We start from the raw sequence: 13,064 nt of genomic DNA on the forward strand, positions 1-13,064 counted from the left end.
AAAGCATTTCAGAACATAAGTTTATATACTGCATCGGTAATCTAGCATGTTTCCCCAAGTGTCAACAGATTTGTGTGCATTTTATTGTATTATTACATGTGTAACTATGTAGGTATTTTCTCTTTTTTTAACAATCTTGTAGTTTTATTATCCCTTCCAGAAACAAATTTGTCCACTTTTACTCAACCGGGCAGACTAACAGACAAATTAATCAGCCTCTTCTTTCTACTTGAAGGTTTTGTAGTTCACATAAAATTTAAAAAAACAGATAAGCCCTTTAAAAAGTCAAATAGTTACAAACACTTGTATCTTGAGTAGTTGTAGCATGGCTTGGCAGTGGATTTCAGTGTGATTTATTTGTCTGTCCTCGTGGAAAAGCCCTTCTGGTACAACTTTTGAGTCAAAGAAGAAGTAGCTTTACTTAGAAGCATGGAGGTTTTCATTTGCCTGGAAGAAACAGACTTCCTGGTAGGAAAAAAAAAAGCCAACAGATGCATAAATATTTCTAGACGCTAATGTGGTCAGGACAGTAACATGCGGCTGGGTGTTAGAGGGAATCTGACAGTACTCAGAAGCACACATGCTTCCAAGTACATAAAATTCTGGGAGGGATACCACTTTTTTTAAAATTCAAAATAGATAACGTCAAGCCTGGACAGAAAGGAATCCAAACCAAGTGGAGTTACAAACCACCTTGGATGACCTTTGGTTTTAAGTGAAGCGTTACGAGTTCATAGGAGCCATACAGAGGGTATGTAAGGATTCTGAAGGTCTGATCAGTTTTCAGAGCAGCACCTGGATATGAGTAGAGATAGCTGGGGTGAAAACACGGGTTGACAGATGGAAAGAATTGTAGGATTTGGAAGGACTTAAAACTGATCCATAATGTTAACTCCTCATCCAAGACATGTATGTAAAATGTCCATTTTATTTATGAAAAACTGCAAGACAAGGCTTTGGCAGTTCAGTGAAGAAAACTGGAAAACAATTGGCTTTAGTGTAATGTTGCGTAAAACGCTCTGAGAACAAATGTCTCACTAGCCAGAAATAAGATCTTTACAATTCAGTGCTGTTCTTTATACAGCCTAAACCAACAAACAATGGAAATCTCTGCTTTGAGTTAAAGGAGTTATACTTTTTGAATTATCACAGTATGATTTGACACTTGCATTCAAAGTAGTTATGAATTACAACCACAAACTGCACATTCACATGGATGGATCATCAGCCGTCTTGACTCTTGTCTCTCCAAGGAGAACAGATATTCTGTGGCAGTGTCTAACACTTCAAGATTATCAGGCTGATTTTGGGCTTATATTGCCAGATTTTTCTGTAAGGTAGGTTGAGTTTAGAGAGGTTTTTTTACCCTCTCTGGTCAGCTCAGACAAGCCGATTTCAAATTTTATGTGGAACAGAGAGCTAGCAAAGCAGGAAGCAAGCCAATGACGAAGCTAGCACAGCATGCCCAGCCATGGCAACGATAGTAAAAATGAAGTGTAAAGTTTAAAGGACATCTGAAATGGAGGGCGAACTAGATTTATGGTTGATGCAGGTAGCAAACAGCTAGTTTTATATATGTCGGTTACTTTGAAGTCATGTTTGACCATGAAAGATTTCCAGTTCTGAGTGGAGACTGGTTGTTGGCAATAAATCAAAAGGGGTTTGGCTGCAGACTATTGAACTGAGACGGCCTCTCTCAGAGACCTTTGGGATGATGCTACATCTGTCAGAACAGAAAAACACGACAAAACTTTCAAAATAAAATTGGATTAAATTTCCGGTAAGACTAGGGTTAGGGTAAGGGTTACTGAACGTCAAAAGTTAAAACCTGACCTGCAAAACTGCAAAAATGTTTATCAGCGCTGACTAAACAGTCTTCTTACAGGACAGGAAAAAAGTCATCCATTAACACATCCTAATGTAACAAATATAGCAAAAGTAGCTTAGCTTACACAGCTTACGTAGCTCCATTAGCTGTGTAAGCTATGTAGCTGACAGAGCTATGTAGCTAAGGTAGCTAAAGCTAAAGCTTATGGACATCTATACTAACAAAGTTACCAAGCTAATGTTAACTATGTAAGCTGTGTAGCTAGTTTATCTAAATATTTTATCTACATTGGCTTATATAGTAACAATAACTACAAAACTAGCATAGATAGCTAATGAAGCTAAAGCAGGCCACTTTGTAGTCTATACATAATTTACACCTGGGTTAGATCGTTGACATTTATCTCTGTTTTATTTAAGAAATGCTGCTTAGTCTTTAATGTTTGCAATGTAGGTATTTTATGAATGTAACTGCCAGACTTTGTTATGAATGAAATTTTAAAATAGATCTAAAACTGAAACTGTGTTGTACTGGTAAATTATGGCAAAAAAAAAGCTGCAGTTCATTGAGTGTCCACTGGAGGCAGAGCCCAAAACCCAAGAATCCCCATCAATAGCTGGGTTTCCATTACAGCTTTTCGCAAAAAAAAAAAAAAAAAAAAAGACGCGATAGTTCTTAAATTTCAACTAAGTGCACTTTGAGTGTGTTTCCATTAAAGGGAGTTTTGGGAATGAGCCTTGCAATTCTTGGAAAATCTCATCTCATGAGACTCCGCTGCAAGGAAGTTGGACGTTCAAAACCTGTTGCGTGTTGGTACAGTTTTGGTTACATCTACGGCGGTTGCCTTGATGATTTTGAGCAAAGGATGGAGGCAGCGGATGATAGCTCAGAGGCAAAGTCCGTATGTATGGCAAAAGCCATGTATAAAGGCATAGATATGATGTTAAGAAAAGTCTCGTCTCCTCTTCTATCCACACGTACTGCACCATGTCTCAGAGTGACTGGTCATGTGACACCGTACGTCACGTCCTGTGACTTGTAAATGCACTTTTGCTATACATTCCTATACTGAAACATCTGAAAAACCTCCTCATGAGAGTGTAAAACTTTTTTGCAATATTTAAGAGGTTTTTCAAAGTTCAGATGTTTCCATACCCAATTTTTTTTTGCACTATTTAGATTTTGCACATTTCTAAGGGTAATGGAAACGCAGCTAGTGATAAACAAGGTTGTAAACGGGTTTAAAAAAACACCAATGTAGGAATCAAAAGCTCATTTCTTTATTTGTAAAAATGAGAATTATTTTGTATAGCTAGGGGTGTGTCTGACTTGGCAGACAGTTGAACACCTTGTAGATTTTTGCCATGAGGCTTAGGACACCCTTCAACTCCACATCTTAGTTGACTGACCAAAAGTTGGGTTGAGACAGCATTTCCAAAAAGGCAGTCTGCCTTACTGGACTTCAAACCACCTCAGAAACCAGTGCGTTATATTACTGAGTCTTTGTCCATGTTAATGGTTATGTCCTTATTTGTAAAAAATCACAAACAGCACTTTGATGACTCCTAGCAATAGGTATTCAGGTGATTTGAATCCTGTGGATGAGCAAACCTTTTAGCGGCAAGGTAAAGCTGGTTTGATGGATTTGTTTTCTTGTCAAATGGCAGATGGCAGCAGAACATAAATAGTGAGAGTTCAAAGAGGGAGAAAGATAGGAAAAACAGATGGCAATAAAACACACGTACACCTGTAAAAGAAGCGAAGGAAACAGATTGTATCTGAAGAGTATTATCTGAAAAAGTGGTGTTCCAAGAACCACTTTGTTATCCAAGAAACAAGAATGTAATTGGCTAATGAAAGGAGACAAGAACAGGCTTCATACTGTGGTTTCAACCACATGAGGTGAGTGTCTTTGGGATGACTAATTTGGAATAAAAAGGGTAAAAAGAAAGAAAAATGTTATATTTTATTTTTGATTTTGACTTTCTTAGAGAGTTGTAACCCAAGTGGGGGTAAAATTAAGGAGAAGTGCTCTTTGAATGTGGCCAGATTGATTTATCGTTGGACGTTTGATGATTTTCTAAACTGACTTGATATGACACACACGTTTCACTGCATTTGATGTTGAATAAATGTGATTCTTTCAAATCTCTTGTGTCCTCTTTGTCAAATTGCATCCCGCGGTCGGACACTTCATTCAGTCACAGCACTGCGGTTGTTTCACTCATAAAAACGACACAGCAACAAAGCCTGCTTTATGATTCTGCATTCAACAGCCATTAGCCAAAAACAACAAATAAAACATTTTATTCTGAATGGTATCTTTGTGGCTCTGTCTCTCTGATGCTGTTTACAAAGCTCTTCAGAAGACTCTACTACTTCTCCTGGAGGGATGTGCAACTGGTGAAATCATTTCCCATTCTACTCTTTGAGGGCACAAGACTGGACTTTAAACCAAAAATCAACAGGGTAGCAATTGAAAGTATTGTCTGCTATGGAGGACAGGATGAATGAATGACAGTGTTGGGTTTTGTTTTGTAAATTTTTAACTTCTTTCATTCTTTATTCTGAAATCCCACTTTTCTTTGCAGAATTGTTGTAATTCAGCCACATTTGGAGGGTTCTTGAGCATGAACGGCCTGTTTAAGGTCATGCTACAACATCTCAACTGGATTTGAGTTCAAAATTTGACAAGGCCACACCAAAACCTACATTTTTTTAAGCCATTCAGAAATGGACTTGCTGGTGTGTTTCGGATCATTGTCCTGCTGCACAACCCAAATGTATTTGAGTTTGAGGTCACAAACTGATGGCCTGACATTTTTCTTTAAGAGTTTCTGCTAGAGAGCAGATTTCACGATTCCATCAATTAGAGCAAGTTGCTGTAAAGTAGTAGTAGATCGCACTACCACCACCATGTCTCATTGCTGCTATGAACGTTTTATAAAATGTCGTGTAAGTTGTATGCTAGATTTAATGGGATGCAAACCTTCCGTCCATAGAATATTTTCCCAAAAGTCTTTTGGATCATCAAAATGTTTTTGGGCAAATTTGAGATGAGCATTTATGTTCTTTTTGGTCAGCAGTGGTTGTTATCTTGAAACTAATTTTGCCCAGTCTTGCTTATTGTTGAATCATGAACACTGACCTTAACTGACTCAAGTGAGGCCTGCAACTCCTTGGATGTTGTTCTGGGTTCTTTTGTGACCTCCTGGATCAGTCATTGTAGCACTCTTGGAGTAATTTTGGTAGCCCAGGCTGTCCTGGGAAGGTTAACCACTGTTCCAAGTTTTCTCCCTTGTGGATGATGGCTCTCTCAGTGGATCGCTGATGTCACAAAGACTTAGAAATGGCTTTGTAACCCTTTCCAGACTAACATATGTATATGCTGAGTTGTTTATGCAATTTTGGGGTAATTTTGTAAGTTCTGTCACTCCTGGGAAGGTTCATCACTCTTCCAAGTCTTCTCAATTTGTGGATGATGGCTCTCACTGTGGTTTTCTGGAGTTGTGAAACTTGTGACAAGTGGTCATGGTCCTGAAGTAGCAATGCAGCCCCAGACCACTGGACGACCACTGCGATGTTTCACCACTGGTATGATTTTTTTTTACACCAGATGTAACAGGCTGCACACCTTCCAAAAAGTTCAACTTTTTTCAGCCCATGATAAATTTTCCCAAAAGTCTTGAGGAAATTAGGCTACCAGGTTTTTATATCTTGTTCTGGGTTCTTTTGGGACCCAAGGATTAGTCGTTGATGCACTCTTGGAGGAATTTTGGTAGGCCAGACACAACTGGAAATGTTCCAAGTTTTCTCCATTTGTGGATAATGGCTCTCAACTTGGTTTGCTGGAAACCAAAGCCTTAGAAATTGCTGTGTAACACTTAGCAGACTAATAGACATTAATGTTTGTTTCTCGGCATGATGTGTTGCTTTTTGAGGTCTTTCAGCCTACTTAACTTTATCAGACAGGTTCTGTTTAAGGGATTTATTGATTCGCCAGGTGTGGTAGTAATCAGGCCTGGGTGTGGCTGGTGACACCGAACTCAGGAAGGAAGTTTTTCACACATGGCCAGGTAGGTTTGGATGTTTTTTTCCTTAATGAATGAAGTAATCATCTAAAATTTGCAGTATGTATTTACTCTGGTTATCAGGATTGTAATGCAACTGTCTGAAATCTGTTTCATGATCTGAAAGAATTAAGGGTGACAAATATGCAACTAAAAAAGAAATCAGGTAGTTGGCAAATACTGTCATAGCACTGTACCTCACTCTGCATTACATATTGAAGAAATTGCAAAATGATCATTTGATATCCGGCCAAAAAAGATGGAGCTGAGTGCTTGCGTGCAAAAACTTCTTCATAAATAACAGGTCCTCTAAATACCTTTGAACTGTCAGTCATCATTTGTGGTGAACCTTTTCTATTCTCTCCTGCCCCCCTTCACCCCACTTCCTCTGTACTCTCCTGCCCGTCCCTCTCTGAAAAGCATAATTCATCACAAAATGAATTGACATTGATGAATGGCCACATTGTGCACAGTGCACTGTCAATCAAAATGTAATGCAATTAGAGGTCTGTGCAGGCTGAATGAAGAACTCTTCTGATAGCGTTTGTATATAAAGTACAAAAAATTGCCAAAAGTATTCGCTCACCTGCCTTGACTCGCATATGAACTTAAGTGATGTCCCATTCTTAATCCATAGAGTTTATTCTGACATTGGTCCACCCTTTGCAGCTATAACAGCTTCAACTCTTCTGGGAAGGCTTTCCACAAGGTTTAGGGGTGTTTTATGGGAATTTTTCACCATTTTTCCAGAAGTGCATTTGTGAGGTCATCCACTGATGTTGGGCGAGAAGGCCTGGCTCCCAGTCTCCGCTCTGATTCATCCCAAAGGTGTTCTATCGGGTTTAGGTCAGGACTCTGTGCAGACCAGTCAAGTTCATCCACACCAAACTCTCTCATCCATGTCTTTATGGACCTTACTTTGTGCACTGGTGCACAGTCATGTTGGATTAGGAAGGGGCCATCCCCAAACTGTTCCCACAAAGTTGGAAGCATGGAATTGTCCAAAATCTCTTGGTATGCTGAAGCATTCAGAGTTCCTTTCACTGGAACTAAGGGGCCAAGCCCAGCTCCTGAGAAACAACCCCAACCATAATCCCCCCTCCACCAAACTTTACACTTGGCACAATGCAATCAGACAAATACCATTCTCCTGGCAACCACCAAACCCAGACTCGTCCATCAGATTGCCAGATGGAGTGCAACTTGTCACTCTAGAGAACGCATCTCCACTGCTCTAGAGTCCAGTGGTGGCATGCTTTACACCACTGCATCCGATGCTTTGCATTGCACTTGGTGATGTATGGCTTGGATGCAGCTGCTCGGCCATGGAAACCCATTCCATGAAGCTCTCTACATGCTGTTCTTGAGCTAATCTGAAGGCCACATGAAGTTTGGCGGTCTGTAGCGATTGACTCAGCAGAAAGTTGGCGACCTCTGCACACTATGCGCCTCAGCATCTGCTGACCCCGCTCTGTCATTTTACATGGCTTACCACTTCCTGGCTGAGTTGCTGTCATTCCCTTTTGCACTTTGTTATAATACCACTGACAGTTGACTGTGGAATATTTAGGAGCGAAGAAATTCCTTGACTGGACTTGTTGCACAGGTGGCATCCTATCACAGTACCATGCTGGAATTCACTGATCTCCTGAGAGCGACCCATTCCTTCACAAATATTTGTAGAAACAGTCTGCATGCCTAGGTGCTTGATTTTATACACCTGTGGCCATAGAAGGGACTGGAACACCTGATTTCAATTATTTGGATGGGTGAGTGAATACTTTTGGCAATATAGTGTATGTATGGAAGTGGATGCAAATGTGACCCTGTGCATGCACAGACACGCAGTTACTCAACATGAGTGCAGACACGTTGTGCAACGTCCATATGAGAGGGAACATTTCAGGCCAGAATGCTGACCAAATATTTTAAAAAGTCATTATTTCCCCTCTCTTTGAGCCTGTAAAACTCTTTTCTCTGCCTCCTTTTTTCTGATTCTCCTATAAAGCCTCACTCACAAAACCACCACACATACAGTTCCAGACTGGACTACACATTAAAAACAGGATTTACCTTGTTCTCTGAACCTCCCGTCTCTCTGAGGGAGCATTAATAGATTGTCTTGTAGACTGCTTTACAGAGCCGTGGAGAAGGATAAAGCGTTTATACGGCCTTTACAGCAGCTTGGCCCCCATCCAAAGAGGTTTACGATGCAGTGTCAACTACCCTGTTTATTTGTTTACTTGCGGTGCGTACGCATGTGCATGTTTACTGTATCTGCTCACATCTGCGTCCTGTTTGAGCAAAGAGGAGGGGGGGTGGGATTGTCTGTACTTTACTGTATGTGTGTTGGTATCTACATGGGAGCGTTTTAGTGTGTGCGCTGCTGTGAGAGAGCGGTAGCAAATCTCTGCCCTTTAACAGAGACTTCAATGTGTGCGAAAATGAGCAGGGATGGAGCGAGCAAAGCAAGCAAGGGAGGGAGAGGGAGCAGACACTATGCGATGATGTCATCGTCCCGGCGGAGTTGCGATACAAAGTGACTGTTTGAGGTGATGGTGCAGCGTGCTCAGCAAGAGACTAAACACTATTATGTCTGTGCTTGTAGAGAAAATGTGTGCGTGTGCATATATATAAGTGTGTTTGTATATGTGTAGCGAGCCAGCAAGAGGAGGAGACTGGGGCGTCTCCGCTCCTCAGTGCAGCACTCATCTACCTGGATGTTCATGATGTCATCGTCCCTGGAGGCTTGCCGTGCCAAGCCTAGTTTCTGCAGGTGACAAAATAAACGCAGAGATAGAGGAGGAGAAGAAAGAAAGAGTGTTTGCACTCCTCTTTTATGGCCATATGTGAGCTCGAGTTTGCATCAATGCATGTTCATGTGTGCATTCACAAATTCATGCCTGCACGCATGTTCCCATATGTTGCAGAAATGCTTCTGCACTTAAGTGTTTGCATGTGTACATTAATGCAGCCATGTGCTCCTTTGTGAAACATGTGTGAAGCAGCATGTTTACCTGGCTCTTGATGATGTCATCGTCCTGGTGGATTTGCAGGACGTAGCCAGAGTTGCAGGAGATGGTGCAGCGGTCTCCGTTGTAGAAGTGCCGGCCGGGGCTACTGCACTTGAGCTCTGCATTGCGGATTAAGGGTTCCTGGCAGTCAATGGCTTCGCACGAATAATGTACACAACTACGGGCGAGCGTGTGTGGGTGGGGGGTGGGTGGTTGTTGGTTTGAAGAAAGTGAGAGAGAGGGAGACAGGGAGAGAGAAAGAAACCACATTTAAAGTTACAACCAACATACATTTAGAGTATAAAATAACACTGCAAACATGGAAGCATTTGCTCGCAAACAAAATATCCACGCTTTGACTCAACCACATCCATCAATCAATGCCTGCTTAACATATCAAATCAATAAACCACATGGGGAAAAAAGGGCCGCCATATTCGCCATGTGCATGAAAGTGGCGTCTGTGTGCACTGTGTGAATTAAGAGAGATGGGATATATTATGTGCAAGCTACAATGGTGGAGTTTGGCCTCGGCTCCATGTTGGTAGCCTGATGGAGAAGGCATTTAATAGTCTTGGAATGCTTGGATGCCCAAGGCACCTTTTTACAACAGTCCACATTTTACAGTATAGGGTTCCCTTATGAAGCCAACAGAGAGAGAGGGGAGAGAGAAAGAGGGGGATGTTAGAAAATACAGGTCTGGAGAAACATTGTTAAACTCATTCCTGCAAGATTGGAATCCCTACTTTTTATCCATTTGTTTTTCTGCTCCTGTTGCACATAATCTTTCACTTTTTCTGAGCTTAATCCCTAAAATTACTGGTGATGCAACTCCTAATTTTTGCCTTATGTCCTTCGGTTTCCACACATGCTTTCTCCCCACTAAAGTTCAGAAAACAACTTTGTAATCCAAGAAAAGTGCAACTTATGAAGCTCATGCTTCAAAATCAGCATGCTATCTGTGCAACAATGAAGGTAAAGGCAATTAAATAAAGCACCGTCCCTATATCTTGGCTCTTTGAGGATGAACTAAGCAAGACCACAGGTCTACTCTGTGGATGCTTTTTTGCAAGAACCTCTGGAATTTTTACCATAAATTGCAATTAACTAACTGGAAAAGCCTTCTCCTTTCCTGCAAATAAGAAGTGCAGTGCATTGCACAGGGCAACAGAAGAGAAAGCAGGACAAAAGAGGAGTTGAACCAAAAAAGAGAGGCCACAACAAGAAAAGGTGATGAGCATAAAAACAGAGAAAAACATTAGAGTGAAAAAGGTGTGAAAGACTTAAAGGACAGACAGGGAACACATACGTGTGCATGCATTTTGCAGACAAGCATGGAACATAAAACTGAGTCATGTTAATAGCTCCTGTTGTTAACAACTCAGGGAAAAGGGATGTGGTGTTTTGTGGAGGCATAAGTATTACGGGAAATGTGCTGCACAAGCCCAGGAGAATGAGAGAGGGAGAGCGGGAGCAGGAGGCACAGAAAGGGGAGAAGTAAGAGAAGGACAGGGAGATGGCAAACAGTTTTTGGGGAGAAAGGAAGATGATTTGAAAAAGAGGGATGAGAAGACACCATGGGAAAACATATGATATTATGAGGGAGAGAAAGAAGAGAGGAGGATGAGAATAAAGAAGAAGCAAAGTGATGTTAAAGAAAAAGCAGGGAAGTTTGGAGTGTGGGGTATTAACGCCAAAATGAAGATGATAAATGGGGTCGATTAAGGATATGAAACAGATCAATGACATGAAAAGACAAAGCGTCTGAGCCAGGATTCTCCGCTGATGTTGTAAGGACAAATCAGTGAAAAATGGTTCATGTCAACACTTTAATATTCTATTGAACTTGTAGCTTGGGCAAATCAAACTTTTGTGGCCTCTTGCATCAGCTATGTGTAGGTTCTGTCTTGCGTGAAGGTGTAAAATCCAAATTTTACCTTATTGCAAAAAAAAAAAAAACAGTTTAATGCGAAGCTGTGTCATCAGTCGGTTTCAGTACAAGTGCAAAAGGTTCCTCTTAATGGTAAACTATGTGTTCTATCATTTTATTTGGCCCTGCGACTCAAACCAATTTAGTATATTTAGATGCATCTGCACAGAAGGAAAACAATTGTGTACTGGAACATAAATTGGCCAAATATATCACTAATAAAATAGGATCCAGTATGAAGTCATGTGGGATGCCATTCCAATACTGAACGGTATAATATGAATCAGTCACAGAATCACTCTGATGACCACTCACCAGTCACAGAGTCACTCTGATGACCACTCAACAGTCACAGAGTTACTCTGATGACCACTCAACAGTCACACAGTCACTCTGATGACCACTCAACAGTCACACAGTTACTCTGATGACCACTCAACAGTCTCAGAGTCACTCTGATGACCACTCAACAGTCTCAGAGTCACTCTGATGACCACTCAACAGTCACAGAGTTACCTTGATGACCGCTCAGCAGTCACAGAGTCACTCTGATGACCACTCACCAGTCACAGAGTCACTCTGATGACCACTCAACAGTCACACAGTCACTCTGATGACCACTCAACAGTCACACAGTCACTCTGATGACCACTCAACAGTCTCAGAGTCACTCTGATGACCACTCAACAGTCACAGAGTTACCTTGATGACCGCTCAGCAGTCACAGAGTCACTCTGATGACCACTCAACAGACAGAGTTACACTCATGACCGCTCAAAAGTCACTGAGTTACTTTTAGACTTGTGCTCTTTTCTTTTTCTAATACTGCTGTTTTAAGTACCTTGAATTTTCCCCCTGGGTACAAATAAAAAAATTTTTATTGAAACTGAATTCCTCCATGCCCCTTAATTTTGAGAACACAGCTGAAAAAAACTCCATTTGAATAGCCACATAGCTGCAACAATTCACCTTACCCCTCCATTCCAACAAGAACCAGGGCACCCTATCCATAGATGTTAACATGCAAATGTAGGGGTAGAGCTAAGAGAGAACAACCATAGTGTTGAAAGCTTTCAAAACACTGAAGGAAGAGGAGGGGGGTAAGCAGTATACTCAGGGACAATATTTGTTTTGGTTTGGTGCTTAAGCACAACATCTAGTCTGGAAGTTTAAATGGTATCGTGTGTAGTCAGCCTTAATTTGAAATCAGATCAAACCAGGATATGTTTTCACTTGAGCTAGCTGTTGCAATCCAGTGATGAAGATGACATGTCTGGCTCATTCTCTGTCATACAAAGCATTCATTTCAAGGAGAAAACAAGATGAAGAGGGGTATGAATATGAAAGAAAAGAAAGTCAGCAAGAATTGGAAGAAGCAACTAGTCTCCCTGTGAGTGTATGTGTGGTAACAAAACAATTTCCTGGCTGATACAGATACATAGCAGTTTTAATCTATTTAGGTGCTCTTGGATGTCTCATTGGCACACAACAAAAGCCACAAACAGCTCTATCTCCTTGCACAGACCCCCCAGCTGTCAATTTCTTTGTGCACAGCGTTGTTTGTGAGTGCATTTCTTTTTGAAAAGGCTGTGGGAGCGTCATCACTATGAATGGTCTCATGCATGACAGTGGTGTGGAAATTGGTAAATTGTGACTCCCTGTGCATGTGTGGTCTGGTTTAGTAATGTTTGAGGGGATCCAGGCGACGACATATGGTTAGAAGTTCAAATTAATGCGAGGTGACAAGAAACTGTGAATTTGTAGCTGACTGGGTGTTAATTGTTTTTTGGTGGTCTTGCAAAAACACTTTTACAACTATGAGGGCCTTATAACTTGATATGATCATTATTTATGGCTGAGATGATGTAAAGAATGCTGCTCAACCCCTGGGTGCAAATTTTATGCCTTATTGACGGCTCATTTGATTTATTCACTTGTCAGACATTTAAAAAGTCGACTGGAATCTTTAAAGCAATGCTGAAGGATGCAATAACAATGCAAAAGAACAATTTAAAACTTATCAATAAAGAAAAGCAAACCCATTTTTTCAGGAGTTTGGAAAGAAAAAGGAATATTTGTATTCAGCATGCACTGCAGTGGAACTCAAAACAAAACAAACCGGGGCGGTAAACAAGATTTAGTGCTGGAGGCAACGGCTCTATTGTTACAAATGTGTGGAGCTCAGCAACAGGTCAGGATTAATTGTAAATTTCCAGTGATAA

General features: G+C 41.0%; 1 protein-coding gene across 1 annotated transcript in view; it reads right to left on the reverse strand.

The window, feature by feature from the left end:
• pappaa (pregnancy-associated plasma protein A, pappalysin 1a) overlaps positions 1-13,064 on the reverse strand; it is a 180,343-nt gene that overhangs the window by 45,934 nt on the left and 121,345 nt on the right. The window contains exon 14 of the mRNA XM_041811536.1: positions 8,916-9,090. Within this exon, the coding sequence (XP_041667470.1) occupies positions 8,916-9,090 (175 nt within the window). The remainder of the gene's footprint in view (positions 1-8,915; positions 9,091-13,064) is intronic.

The sequence above is a fragment of the Cheilinus undulatus genome, linkage group 17, assembly GCF_018320785.1.
Source record: "Cheilinus undulatus linkage group 17, ASM1832078v1, whole genome shotgun sequence".
NCBI classification, from domain to species: Eukaryota; Metazoa; Chordata; class Actinopteri; order Labriformes; family Labridae; genus Cheilinus; species Cheilinus undulatus.